Raw genomic sequence first — 13844 nt, 5'->3', positions numbered from 1 at the left:
GTTTTCCAAAAATAGAAACCCACTAAGAGTTTATTGGAGGTCATACCTAGGAGGTACTAAGCAGCTGATATCTTATAATCAGATGGGACAAGTAGAGAAGGCAGTCACCAAATTCAAACTATATGTGGCTTCATAGATAGCTTAAATCTTACCAAACAGAAGCATAATAACCACAAAATCCTCACATAGGATGTAGTAATATGTGATTTTCTGAGCTCTCTTGTTTTATATCACTTGTTGCTTTAAAATGTTTCATCTTTGGGCCTTTGCCTACTATTTTTTCTTTTCCATGTTGACTTTGTACAATTAAGGCATTAGTTGTTCATTCTATTCACCACAGTTCCTATCTTATCCATAGACTATGGACCTTTCAATTACAGAGGGAGCCTGGCTCATGTTAGGTGCCCAAGAAATGTTTGCTGAGCCAGTGCTGTTGTGGAGCATGAGTCCAGTTCTACCTCATGACTTAAAAGTGCTAATTTGTTTGAATCATGAAACGATCTCTATTCATGGACTTACTGCTATTTTACACTTCCTGTGTATCAGAATGATGTCTAGAAATATTACATCAATTGATTTAGCCACAAGGTTTTTCAGAAGAAATTTAGAAAATATACCTACATTTTTTTACTTAAAAATTATTATAATAGTAGCATACCTAGAAGTGATAACTATACATTGGTAACAAGTGTCGGATAAATTGGTTGGGGAGGAATATCATGACTCTGCTTTTGTGAGACTTGTTTGAATGATGAAACTTTTCTAAATAGTGGGTTTCCAAGTTTTAAAAGATTGTATGAGCATGGTGTGATTTATTTCTGTTGTGAACCAGTTTTAATTTATGCCAGTAGAACCTTCACTGAGACTTGAAAATCCAAGTATTTAATCTTACTCTCTAAATTATTTTTACTAATTGCTGTTTAATGTGATGTCAGCTGAAGGTTGAATAACTATTGTTCTCTGCCTTAGATAGTAGAAATCTATATCTTGCCTCAGGTAGTAATCATTTTAAAGAACATCCAAAGTACTTTCTTCTACTTACTCTAATTTTTAAAATCTTCTTTATTTTTTTGCACAGTATCTTTGGCAGGATCCCAGTGCTTAGATGGGTATAGTCCTAAAGCTTGACCATATTTTATTCTGATGTCCACTTTAGAGTACTTTATGAGGGAAGTGTTTTTAAATATCCTTTCACTTCAGACTATTCTAATGATTCTTCTGAAGGAAAAGGATGTCATATTTCTTACATACCTTTTGAGCTACACTGACTACTTTATTATTTAGTCAGAAACTTTCTAAAAGACTGAAGAGAAACTTCTTAAGTGCTAAGGAGAAAAAAATACGTTATCTTCCAGTGCTGCAGTAGTAATTCTAAATTCTTCCATGTCTGTGTGGTCTTTTTTTTTCCTTAATGTGGTAAGTCTTGCCAATCTTCCAGGAAACTAGGCTAAATACTCTTTAGTCGTAATAGCAAGCACATCAAATAAATTTTTCGTTGGCACTTTTGTCGTTGGGGTAGGAAAAATAGGCTGACAACAGACACTTGATCAATTTTCAACAGTTTTAAAAGCCTTATCATGTTCTTGGTTGGGTCTCTGTGCTCTTGCTAACTGAAAACACGTCCTGAAAGTTAACGTTGGGGAAGGACTTTTGGCTTTCAGTTCACATGTGTTCTGCTATATCATGTTGACAAATAACAAGTAATGAACAATGTTTAGGGTTAAGAGGCATTAAAAACCAAGTTTTGGGTATCTTATATGGATCCTAATCCCAATGACAGGTAATATGGAAAGCTTCTTGGGGTCTCCCCAGCCAGACATTCATAAAGAACCCCTTTACCATTAGTAAGTGGAGTAGCCTTCCATCCCTTTGTCAGCAGGGCATAAATCAATTTAGCCATTGCAGTTTGCACACAGTGAGGGAAGAGGTATGGACAGTTAGAGGCACCTACCTTTGATGGAGAATCCATGGGTAAATGACGTGCATTTGTGCACTGTTTTCAGGGATAAGCGCTCATTTCTTTAATCAAATTCTCAAACTGCAAATCATCAAGCTGCAAAACTGTCGAAATCCAAAGCACATAAAGTAACTCAGACCTCTAACTCAAGGTCATGGGCAACTCCGGCACAAGGAATTCATACATAATTGGGGAACTCTACAAGCATTTCTCCAACAAAAATATTCATTAGACAAGAGTGCTCCCAGCATTTTTGGCTTAAGCAGACACCTAGACAAGAGAAGTGTATTTGGCTAACTTGTACTTCTTGAATTGGCAAGCCACCAGTAGCATTTTTCACATTGGTGGTGCCCCATGGAAACACCTTGCAGGATTTTATCTTGTGAATTAATTGCCAAATCCCTATCTTCTTGGCGGCAGATAGGTTAATTTCTTGCCAAATGGGTTAAGGCAGAAATAGCCCTAGTATTGTGAAAGAAGTTATCCCTTTTTTTTTTTTTTAAGAGAAATGCATAAGCATTCTGAGACCTGTGGTGTGATAAGTGTTCAAGGCATTGAAATCTGATGCCAACTTCTTAAGATAATGATTATCTTATTTAGCAGAAACTTTAGCCAATAGTCAGTGTTTGATTAACATAACAGTGTAAGGGCAGTAGCAGTGTGAGTGTTAGGGCAGAACAAAGATTACTCAAATTCATGGTGTAAAAAATTTGAGGAGGAAAAGGGTTGAATATAAATTAACTCGTTTAAAATTGTATCCTGATAGTTAGGAACACATCTGGATAACTAATGATATCCCACCAGAAAATAAAAGTAACACAGTATGATGTTTTTTTAGCCAAGCTCTCTTTTGTTGAGTATTGGAATAAAACCTACACACCATCAATTGAGCAACTGTCCTCTTCATCCTCTCTCTAGCCCTGTAGACAATCTGGTTGATGAAGTGTGACATTGTGAATAATCTTGCTTTTGCCAACTCAACTTCTCCCACCTGCTATCACAGATGAGCCACACACCAGTATTTTCATCAACTTGTTTGCAGTACTTCTCATCTCATCATTTGAATTTGGTGAAGCAACCAGAAGAAACGTCAAAATTGTTTTCCATTCTGCACGAAAGTAAAGAAGAATAAGCTTCTTTTTCTATGCAACTTAATCCTGACACTGGTGTTTCCTGTTCAAGGCGAAGAGCCTGAGCTTATCAAAGTCGTTGGGAGAGAACAGTCATGGTTTCTTAGCTTTTTGTGCTTGCTGGAAGAATTTGATGAAGATGTAAAATAGATGATTTTGTTCTTTGACAAATCATGAAGAAACGTCCTTCATGTCAGGTTATAATGCAGTTAACATGCTCCTTTGATGTATGCCGTATCACCAAGGCAGAAGGGTGTTTGTTAATGACCTTTGCAGTTAAAGGTTGCTCTCATTTTGATCAACTACAAAACTAGCAAGCAAGCAATGCAAAGGATATACGCAGACTCCCAGGTAAAAGTGAACAGAGGGGCTCTAGACACCGCCCTTGTTTCTGAGAGAGGACCATGTAAAGCTCCCGGTTTAAGCAGCCTCCATTGGAATTAAGGACATGCCAGGTCAAATGAACCAGGAACTCACAGCTCACCACCCTTTCTTTTATCAGGCCAGGGAAGAAACAGCATCTCACCAAAAAGACCTCCTCATTACCATATAAGGAAATTCTTGCCATGCCAGAATTACTTCCTTTTAAATTCATTTTTTCCTGTGTCAGTGATAGGCCATGCCTGCCCTAAGCCTATTAACCGTCTCCCACCTCCTCACCTTTTTTTCAATAGTTTGATAAACTCTTGATTCACCCTAATAACCTTACATATTTTATTTACTGGGTTTTGTCTGATTGGTAAAGGACAGGAATATTCACGTATGGTATTTCCAGTTGGTAGGTGGCATTTTTTTATGTAGATGTTTTGTTGATTTTATAGTCATTCTACTTTCTCACCAAGAGCACCAGTTAGGGTTGTGAGAAGAGATGCAGGCTGCCCAGTTAAATTTAAATTTCAGATAAGCAACAAATAATAAGTAAAATGATATCTCAAATGCTATTTATTTTTTTATCTAAAATTCAAATTTAACTGGGTGTCCTGTTTTAATTTGCTAAATATTTTAATTTGCTAAATCTGGCAACCTTAAAATGATTCTTCTCCAAATCAGACAACTTGCTCTTCAGAACTAGGAGATTGATGATGCTCTTAAGGCATTTTTCCTGTGGTCATTTCCCTATAATGCAGAGCAAAACATTGGGAAATAGGGACAGAATGTAAGAAGAAAAAAGGATTAAACATTAGATGAATATAAATGGGATAGTAAGAACTCAATGGGTTACCTGGGAAAGCTATGAAATTTTTAGGCAGTCAAAAGAGAGGGATATGAACCAGGTCCTAACAAATACCCAAAGTTTAGCTTCAGTAGTTCTTCCAGAGGCATTAAAATGTACATTTTTATCCAGTGTCTTACTTATCTTCACCCTGCAGCCTTCTGGTTTTCAACACTTTTTCCAGAAATATATTAAATAAAATAATTGTATTTACTTATAACCATAGAAAATCTAGTGTAGTTGATTAGTATCTTTTTGAGGAGAAATGGAAACATTTATACTTTTCTACTACTCTTTCTTTAAATGTGTCCAGAGACTTCTTACATCTAACACAAATATGAAATAAATAGTATATGATAATTAAGAATAACAGGTATCCAAAATTACACGATGTTTATTAGAGTTTTAAAATAAAGTAGTTCAGGGCTTCCCTGGTGGCGCAGTGGTTGAGAGTCCGCCTGCCGATGCAGGGGACACGGGTTCGTGCCCCGGTCCGGGAGGATCCCACATGCCGCAGAGCGGCTGGGCCCGTGAGCCATGGCCGCTGAGCCTGCGCGTCCGGAGCCTGTGCTCCGCAACGGGAGAGGCCACAGCAGTGAGAGGCCCGCGTACCGCAAAAAAAATAAATAAAAATAAACGAAAAATAAAATAAAATAAAGTGTTCTTAATTGAATTTGGCAATAGAAAGGGCACTTAGGTGTAGAGAAAGAGGAATCCCAAACTGAGAAGCCGGCCAAGTGTTGAATTCATAGATGTTTTGCCGAAAGCCTTACTTCCGGTTTCAAGGTTTGTAGGATTGGCTCGCAAAATAACCTCTCTACACTCAGTTAAACAAGAATTTAGAGAGAGTTTATTGAATTAACAAATAACAGTATACTAATTAAGAAAAGAATAGTATAACTAAGAAAGAATAGTAAAGGCAGAGGTATATACATCACCGAATTGGGGAAGCACCTACATCCAGGTCCAAGGAGCGCTGGGAAGTCCCTTGAACAGCAATCTGGAGTCCCAGTTGAGAAGGTCCACCCCTCGGGTGAGACTTCAGTTTGCCACTCGAAGGAGCCCAGCGTTTAGCACCAGGCCGCAGGCCGCTAACAATCAGCCTACTTGCAGGTTTGCAGCTCTGGTTGTTGTCATAAATGCCTTGGTCTTAACTCATAAGTTTTGGAATGTTCTTGATCCCCAGGGGCTGGCCAGACCCTCAAGGTGAAAGAAGTCCCATGACTTACGCTCTATCTTATCTAGGGGTTTATTATTGATTCTGGCCTGGGTGTAGCTCAGCAGTTAGGCATGCAGTCAGCTTTAGCATCATTATCCAGTCGCCTCTGAAGCCAGAACAAGACTACTTTACTAACTTCCCCAACAACGGACTATATTAATAAGTGAAAAAATTAGATAAATCAGTGTTAGACAAGGAAAGAATATTGGCTTTGAAATGCAATTGAACTCATTGAAGCCTCTGAGTGAGGTTCTCTGAGGTGATAGCAAATTGGCTGGCTCCTTGTCTACTGGCCACGTAGTCGAATGGTCGCAGGGCTGACACCTGACCCAAAATGGGCTAAAAGGTTGCTCATGCTTTGGAACATTAAACTTGAACTGTGAGACGTAGAAGTTGTTGGGCTTAAACCTGGTAACTATGGTGCTCTAAAAAAAAGGATCATGGAATTTCTACAACCATAATCCCAGAAGCTGTCCTTATTCCTGCAGTTCCTCAGTTTTTCATTTCAGCTCTATCTTAGATTGCATGAACTAGTTCAGTATTTTTCCAACAGATGTCTTTGTGCTTAAGTTAGCTAGAATTGGCTTTTGGGTTGCTTGCAAGCAAAAAAAAAAAAATTATATGACGCTTTGAGGTCAATTTCATCTCATTTTAATTCTCATCTAATCAAATATGCCAGATATTTTGATAGGAGAGATAGAGTGGTGAATGAGATGTACATGATTCTGCTTACGGAGCTTTTAGTCTATCAGAGAAAATAGACACTGACAAAATAATTAAAGTATGGAAATAGAAGGGTTTCATCCATTCATCAAACAAATATTTACCGAGCCTCTATTAGATACAAAGCATTGTTCTAGACCCTTGGAACATCAGTTCAGAGATCCCTGCCCTGGTATCTTCCAGCAGTGAGAGGCCCGCGTACCACAAAAAAAAATAATTAATAAACCTAAAAATACATAAATAAATAATATGGATTTAGGAGGTGATAAGTGCTGTGGGAAAAGAAATCAAAAAGTAGATCGGAAAGAATCATGCATACATCAAAAGACTTAGATTCCAGAGAGAAAAAGCAGGTTAGAGAAACTGAATTATTATTAGTGCTGAAATATTGGCAAAAAGGCCAATGGCTCAAAAAGAAGATGAAGTTAGCCAGAGTTAGCCAGAGTATATTGTTAAGGACTTTATAAGCCATTTTGAGGATTTTGAACTTTATCCTAAGGTAATCCAAAGCCACTTAAGAGTTTTAAGCTGCTGACCATGATCACATTTGCAATTTAAATTTATCATTGTTCCTCCAACCTGGAAAACCCATTGAAAGCAAACAGTAGTGGATGGGAGAGAATAATTAGGATGTGACTGTCCTAGTCCAAATGAGAAATGGTGATACCCTTGACTAACATGTGTTTCTTGAATTGGAAAATGGTAGCTGTGTTTAAATGGCTGATAACGAGACTTAGATTCTCAGCTTATCATATTTAGAGTAAATTAATGCCTGTTCAGGTTTATCTTCTGTTCTTTGAGCTTTGATGCTGTTTGCCAACTTGAAATGTTGACCACTTTTTCACTGGCTTCATACCTACCAAGTTTAATTATGCCTCGTCTTTGGGAACAAAAATATATTATTAAATGACTATTTAAGGAGCTATGGCAGCCACAGGACAAGCATTGATTCTGCTCACTTGCATCTATACCTAGCTAGCCACCTATTGTCGTCCTCAAATTCTGAGAGAACCAATACAGGGTACAAGCAAACCAAGTATATACAACTCCTTTATTAACAGGGTCTTTTCCCTAAATTCTTTTTTTTTTTTAGTATTTGTTTAAGGATCTCTTTGTTTTTCTTTTTTTTTTCTTTCTTTTATTTTTATTTTTATTTCCTAAATTCTTGTATTCTTTTCTTTCCTAGTGAGCTAGTATAGATGCTGTAGGTGAAAACCACATGCTCCCATTACCATTCCACTATTAGGTCTTGATCAAGGTTTATATACTTGTAAGCAATAGGTCATTTGGCCCTCATAATTCGTTAGGACATCTTGTTATGCTCACAATGTTTTTTAAAGGCTGTGAAACTAGATAGGTGTTTCGCTTGGTTGCTGCACAGGCAATTTAGCACTTAACCAGTTTCATGGGTATAAGTTAAAGTTATGCCCACTTGTAATTATTTGAATGTTTAATTTCCAGCATAGATACTAATCCCACCTTAAACAGTCAGTTCCTTTGTCCCTTTGACCTGGGAATAGCTCAGGCTCTTTCAGTCTCAAAGATGTAGACAGAAATTACAGCCAACCTTCAACTCCATTGCTTCAAGTCTTGCCAGTACAAATGTAATAACAAAGGGAAAAGAGACTTTTGAATTCCCTCATCATCCCTCCAAAAATTTCCCCTCTCGTGCTTGAGGAGGTGAGAAAGGAAGAGAAGAGTACCACGTACCACGTTTTGCCATGTTTGAATATAGTTTCCTTTGGGCCTGTTGGGTATCCTTGAGAAATCTGCCTTTCTTAAGGAAGCTGGGGGAGGTCAGATGGGAAAGTAGAGCTTAAGGACATGGTTTTTAACTGTTCCTATTGCAATATCTTATTATAAAAATGTACTTTTTAAACACGGATTTCCTTTTTGTATTATTTTGTCTTGGTGTCTCTCCCTCATGAATTACTTTGCATCTTGTTTGAAGTGAACAATTTTAAAATTTATATCCTGTCCTACTTTTCTTTCAGGAACTTTACTTAAAATATCTGTTTTTCTCTCCACCCTCTCAGATATGCATGAACATCTTATGCATTTCACACTCTTTAAGATGGAGAAAATAATAAGCTAATCTGAATAGTGGTAAAATCAGTCAGAGTAGAGATTTTATTCTCAAAAGAATAGACAGTGTAGTGTCGTCTTATTGCTATCAGTTATCTCTATTGTTAATATAAGTCGTGAAAAAGACATAAAGTAGTAAAACAAGGCAGTAGAACATGAATTTGCAGGTTATTCTCAATTCCATGCAGCCCAGCATAGTGGATGCTTGCTCCTTGGGAGCAGGTAACACATTCTACTCCTTTTTGTATCCCCTACTCCACCCAAGGAGGCAATCATTTGCATACCAGTTACTAAACACGTGAATAGATGAGTAAAGTAAGTTGAAATTAATGATACTTAACAGACATCTAATACTGTACTTATAGAATTCACACCAGTGGCGGACCAAGAAGATTTTGACTAGGAATTGAGTGCTGGGTTATATAACTCTCTAGGGCTGGTGTGTGGACACACCCAAGGAAGGAAAAGTCCAAGGAAGGAAAAGTCCAAGGAAGGAGCTACTGGAGAACAGATTAGAAATTAGACAAATGGCCCTCCAATTTGAGGATGTATCAGAATCACCTGGAGGGCTTCATAAAGCAGAGTGCTAGGCCCTACCCTCTGGGAGTTTCTGATTCAGTAGATCTGGAACGAGGCTTGAGAATTTGCATTTAGGGGCTTACCTGGTGGCGCAGTAGTTGAGAGGCCGCCTGCCAATGCAGGGGACACGGGTTCGTGCCCCAGTCCGGGAGGATCCCACATGCCACGGAGCGGCTGGGCCCGTGAGCCATGGCCGCTGAGCCTGCGCGTCCGGAGCCTGTGCTCCGCAACGGGAGAGGCCACAGCAGTGAGAGGCCCGCGTACCGCAAAAAAAAAAAAAAGAGAGAGAATTTGCATTTCCCTCCCAGGTGATGCTTATGCTGCTAATCCCAGTAGTAGACCTTGAAAACTACTGAATTAAAATTTGGAAAACTCGCCCAGCTAAGGGGATCTGGTCAGGCTGCCTGCTCTGTGATCTGCACGGAGAAGGGGTTATTACAGAGATTTCTGAGGGCAGTGCCTAGATAATGTAACTAAGAACTCAAAAGAGAGTTAAAATCAGCTGACATAATGAGATGGAAGATAGAATGCATGGAATCAATTTAGCAATACTTTCAGCTAAGTTAAATTAATTTAACAATGTAAGACCATCACATATATCTAAGCTAATTTATATATAAGTTATTCCTGAAAATATTCTTACACTGCAAGGAAAGTTTATGCCCTTCAGCTGACTGTGTATATGTCAAGGTAAATGGGGAAGGTAGAGAAAGGGCAGCTCAAGGAAAGGGGAAAACCCATTCATCCTAGAGAAAGGATTTAGGAGAAACCGTATCCACTACCCACACCTCACTCTTCCCACCCAACTAGTGCTACGTCCCAACTAACTAGCCTTAGGAGGTTTCCGAAACAGTAGCAGCAGCTTCAGCAACCAGGTGTCATAGGGACATACTTCACCTTATTGTAATATTTCAATGGAAACTACCTAAAATTTAGACCTGATTTCATATAGTGCTCAGCTAATTAGGTTTCTTACATTTTAAAACTTGAGTACGAAGTTTTTGCATATTTACATGTGTTCCTTCCAGCAATCATTTAGGACTTTGGGGAACATTGGTGTTTATTTTTGATACAGAATCTTATGGACTTAGGTGGATTTTCTCAATTTGCCAACAAAAAGGAATAAAGGTATTGCATTAAAATGAACTATGTCTAAAAAAGTTGATACATTTTGGTAAGCAAATGGTCAACTGCTCATATTTAATTTAATTTTTGTTAATTTGTAAATGTTTTTTAAAAAACTGCTTAGTGATCCTTTCAAGGGAAAGCTCAGCTCATGTATAAAAAGCCACATAAAAATGACTCCGGGACCTTGGCTGCACATCAGCGGTCAGATATTTCAATGCTTCGTTGCTCCCGTTCCTGCTACAGGTACATGTGACAGCGCTGCAGCGATGAGTGGAATTTTAAAGAGGAAGTTTGAAGAAGTTGACGGCTCCTCCCCCTGCTCCTCTGTGCGGGAATCAGATGATGAAGTTTCCAGCAGTGAAAGTGCTGACAGTGGGGACAGTGTCAATCCATCCACTTCTAATCATTTTCCCCGTGAGTATGGAAACTATACCTGAAACCGATTGTCTGCTTCTACAGTGAAAATAATTGTATCATCTTGGTCATTTTTTAACTTTTATTACTAGTTTGTTTTTGTTTTTACAGTTGAGCTAAAAACAAAACATGATTAAGTAAAAATGAAATATTTCTGAGGCATCAGTGGGTTCCTTTATTTAGAATGCTTTTGGGAGTGGATTATTTGATAGTGTTAACCAACTGATTCAATGGAAAAAATGACATTTTATTATTATTACTTTTCAAAGGAAGCACCCTACTCCAACAGTAGATGGGGAAGGACAAGTCCAGGCACAAAAATATGTATCCTCCCATAGCTGAAATGATATTCTAGGAGGAAAACATAAAGTGAGGAGGATGTATTTGGCAGTGGAAGTTCTAGGTTCAGTGGGAAAGAGCATAGCCAACCATGCGTTAAGAAATGAAAAAGCAGCAAAACTCTCCCAAGTGTGCGAGTGCAGTGTATACCTCTTTTCCACTCATCCCTTTATTCTCTTATCCTTAAGAATAATATTTAAAGCCCACAAAGGAAAAAAAGGTGTATGCTTTCTCTTTTTCCTTTTTCTGCCACACTGTAACATCACTCCTTCCTGTCAGACAAGGTGAGGTTTGAAGGACTGACAGGAAGATTTTGTAAGGAAATACAATCTACAGGCTAAAGGAAACTGACTATTAATAGCTAAATAATCTTGAATTTATATTTACAACAGGAAGATTTTAATATGATATGATAGATAACTAGTCTTAGTTTTTTTATTTTTCAGTTAAGTAGCTGATTTTATTAATATGTGATTCCATAACATAAAATTTATTTTGGAAATGTGACAACGCAGAAAACCAAGAGAATTAACCATATTTTTAAGAGGTAATAGGGAACTCAGTAAAACTATTGAACACAAAACAAACATACAAAATCGACAGCATTCCTTTAAGCAAGCAAAATTAATAGAAAATATAATGAAAGGGCAACTACACTTATTATAACAGGAAAAAATCATCAAATATTCAGGGACAAGGTTATTGTGTGATGTAGGTGATCTTCAAATACATTTACATATATCATTATGATGTGAAATGAGCTTGTGTTTTGATTCAAAAGAAGATATATGTTTACCTATTTGGCCTTAATATTAACAGTGATAATAACAACAACATCATCATCTGACAGGGTTCTGTGAAGATCAAAGAGCAAGTGAGATAATACATATGAAGGAACTTTATAAAATGTCAAGTACTAAGCGCATGTTATATTAAAAATTATTCTCATAGCTAACATTTACTGGGTACATGCTGTGATTCAGTAGTTTTATATACATTATTCCTATTCTTTATAGCAATCCTGGAAGTACCATTACTTTCAGTTTACGAAGGAAATGACTGAGGATCAAAGAGGCTAAACATCTTGCCCAAGATCACACAGGATTAAAGCCTAGACATACATATATACACACACACACACACACGTATATATATGTCCATATATTTATGTGTTCCACCCCATAGCCTTCACCTTTTCCATTATCTCACTCTGCCCTTTAGTTATGTAATATTGGACATATCTTTAAAATGTGATTTATTGTGAGTTAGAAAAGAATACTGGAATTAATGAAGAGACAGGTTATGTTTCTGGTAAACATTTATAAAGGTAAATCTGTTAAAGCTTTCCACATTAATTTATGAATATAAAAGGATAATCTCAATAAAACCTTCAACTGGATTTTCTTAGAAGGTGATGGAATAATAAAAATCCATTTGGAAAAATAAGCTAATGAGAATAAAGGGATATTTTTTAAAAGAAGCCATAAATGTTGAAAAGCCACTCCAGATATCAAATAATAGTAGAAAATTATATAGTTTAACATTTTCGGTACCATGTTAGATCTAGGAAAATAGAGAAAATCTCAACATAGTATAGATAAGAATTTTATATATATATATATATATATATATATATATATATACACACACACACAAGTGTATATGAATAGGGCATTATAAAACAATGGGAAAAGGAGTATTTAATAAATGGTTTTGGTATTAGAGTTTGAAAAAGAAAAATTTAGATAACACATCTCACAACATTGCCAAAATACATTTCAGATGGATTAAGTAGACAAATATTTTTAAAAATCAAATCACAGGGGAAGTTTCATATTTGGTAGGATTGTTATCTGAGTGTTGAAGTAACATAAAAAAGTTACATTGCAAAATACTTAACATATTTATATAAAAATATTAAACATACCTGATCCCCAAAAATCCCAAAGTAAAATAATCTATATTGGAAAAAAAATATTTGCAGTTAATAGTTAATATGGTAAAGCGTTACTGTCTGAATAGCGAATAAAAAAACACATAAATTTTTATATAAATTAAGATACACACCCCCAAACATAATCTACATGATAGGAAATATGATTAGCAAATATTTTGAAGCATTTAACACCAGTAGTAATAACACAGATTAAAATAATACTAATGAGATTTCATTAGTATGAAATCATGGAAATTTCATCTCCTTGAAATTAGTGTTCCTCCCTTCAACAGAAAATACTAATACCTAAGTGCTGGTGAAGGTCGCAGTACAAATTTTGCATACATCCATATTGCTTTTGATGGCAATGAAATTTATAAAAGTGTCTGTTTAGCACTTTGGAAATATAAGAGCCATAATGATATTCATATCTATAAGTCTGTACTTCAGAGAATTTATCTGAAGGGGGAAACATCAAAAACATGGGGAAAAGTGCATAACTGAAAATGTTGGTTCTTGAGGGAAATAACAAAAAATGGGAACTGGGGCAGGGAAGAGGAAGGTAACATGTCTAAGAGTGGGGAAATGATGCATTAAGTTATGGTAGCTTATACAATTAATTAATTTACATGATAGGTATGAAGACAGGAGATTATGTTAAGAAAAGCAGAACACAAAATTTTACCTACACTGTCAGGGAAAGTCTCTGTATCATAATGGCAAAGAATGGTAAGGTGCTTTAAAAACTGAAAACGATTTGATTTGTTGAAGTATTAGAATGATAGATTAATTTTCATATTTATTAATTTTTATTTCAGTTAATATTTATACATCCCACAACAAAGAAATTTTAAATTTAAACTAAAATGATAACTGTAGTTCTGATTGTGTTTATGTAAGCAAATGGCATGATCAGCTAAATCATGCAATACTTCAGCTAACTAGTAAAGGGTTTTTATGAGTTATGTCCAACAGATGTTATTTTTCCTGTTGAAGAAAATAGAAATATTTTGTGATGCCCAAGAATTTATTGAAATTTTCAACTCATTATTTATTATCAGTGATAGTTGGCAATGGTTAGTTTATGAAATTGCTGATTTAACTTTGTATTAAATGAAATC

General features: G+C 36.4%; 1 protein-coding gene across 1 annotated transcript in view; it reads left to right on the top strand.

The window, feature by feature from the left end:
- The window catches only part of CSRNP3 (cysteine and serine rich nuclear protein 3), a gene marked incomplete at both ends in the record, with an annotated part of 167630 nt that overhangs the window by 88144 nt on the left and 65642 nt on the right, over positions 1-13844 (top strand). Inside the window, one exon of the mRNA XM_082658556.1 lies at positions 10278-10448. Within this exon, the coding sequence (XP_082514682.1) occupies positions 10278-10448 (171 nt within the window). The remainder of the gene's footprint in view (positions 1-10277; positions 10449-13844) is intronic.

Source organism: Grampus griseus (assembly GCF_964374135.1).
Source record: "Grampus griseus genome assembly, chromosome: 7".
NCBI classification, from domain to species: Eukaryota; Metazoa; Chordata; class Mammalia; order Artiodactyla; family Delphinidae; genus Grampus; species Grampus griseus.
This window is presented reverse-complemented; position numbering and strand designations above follow the sequence as displayed.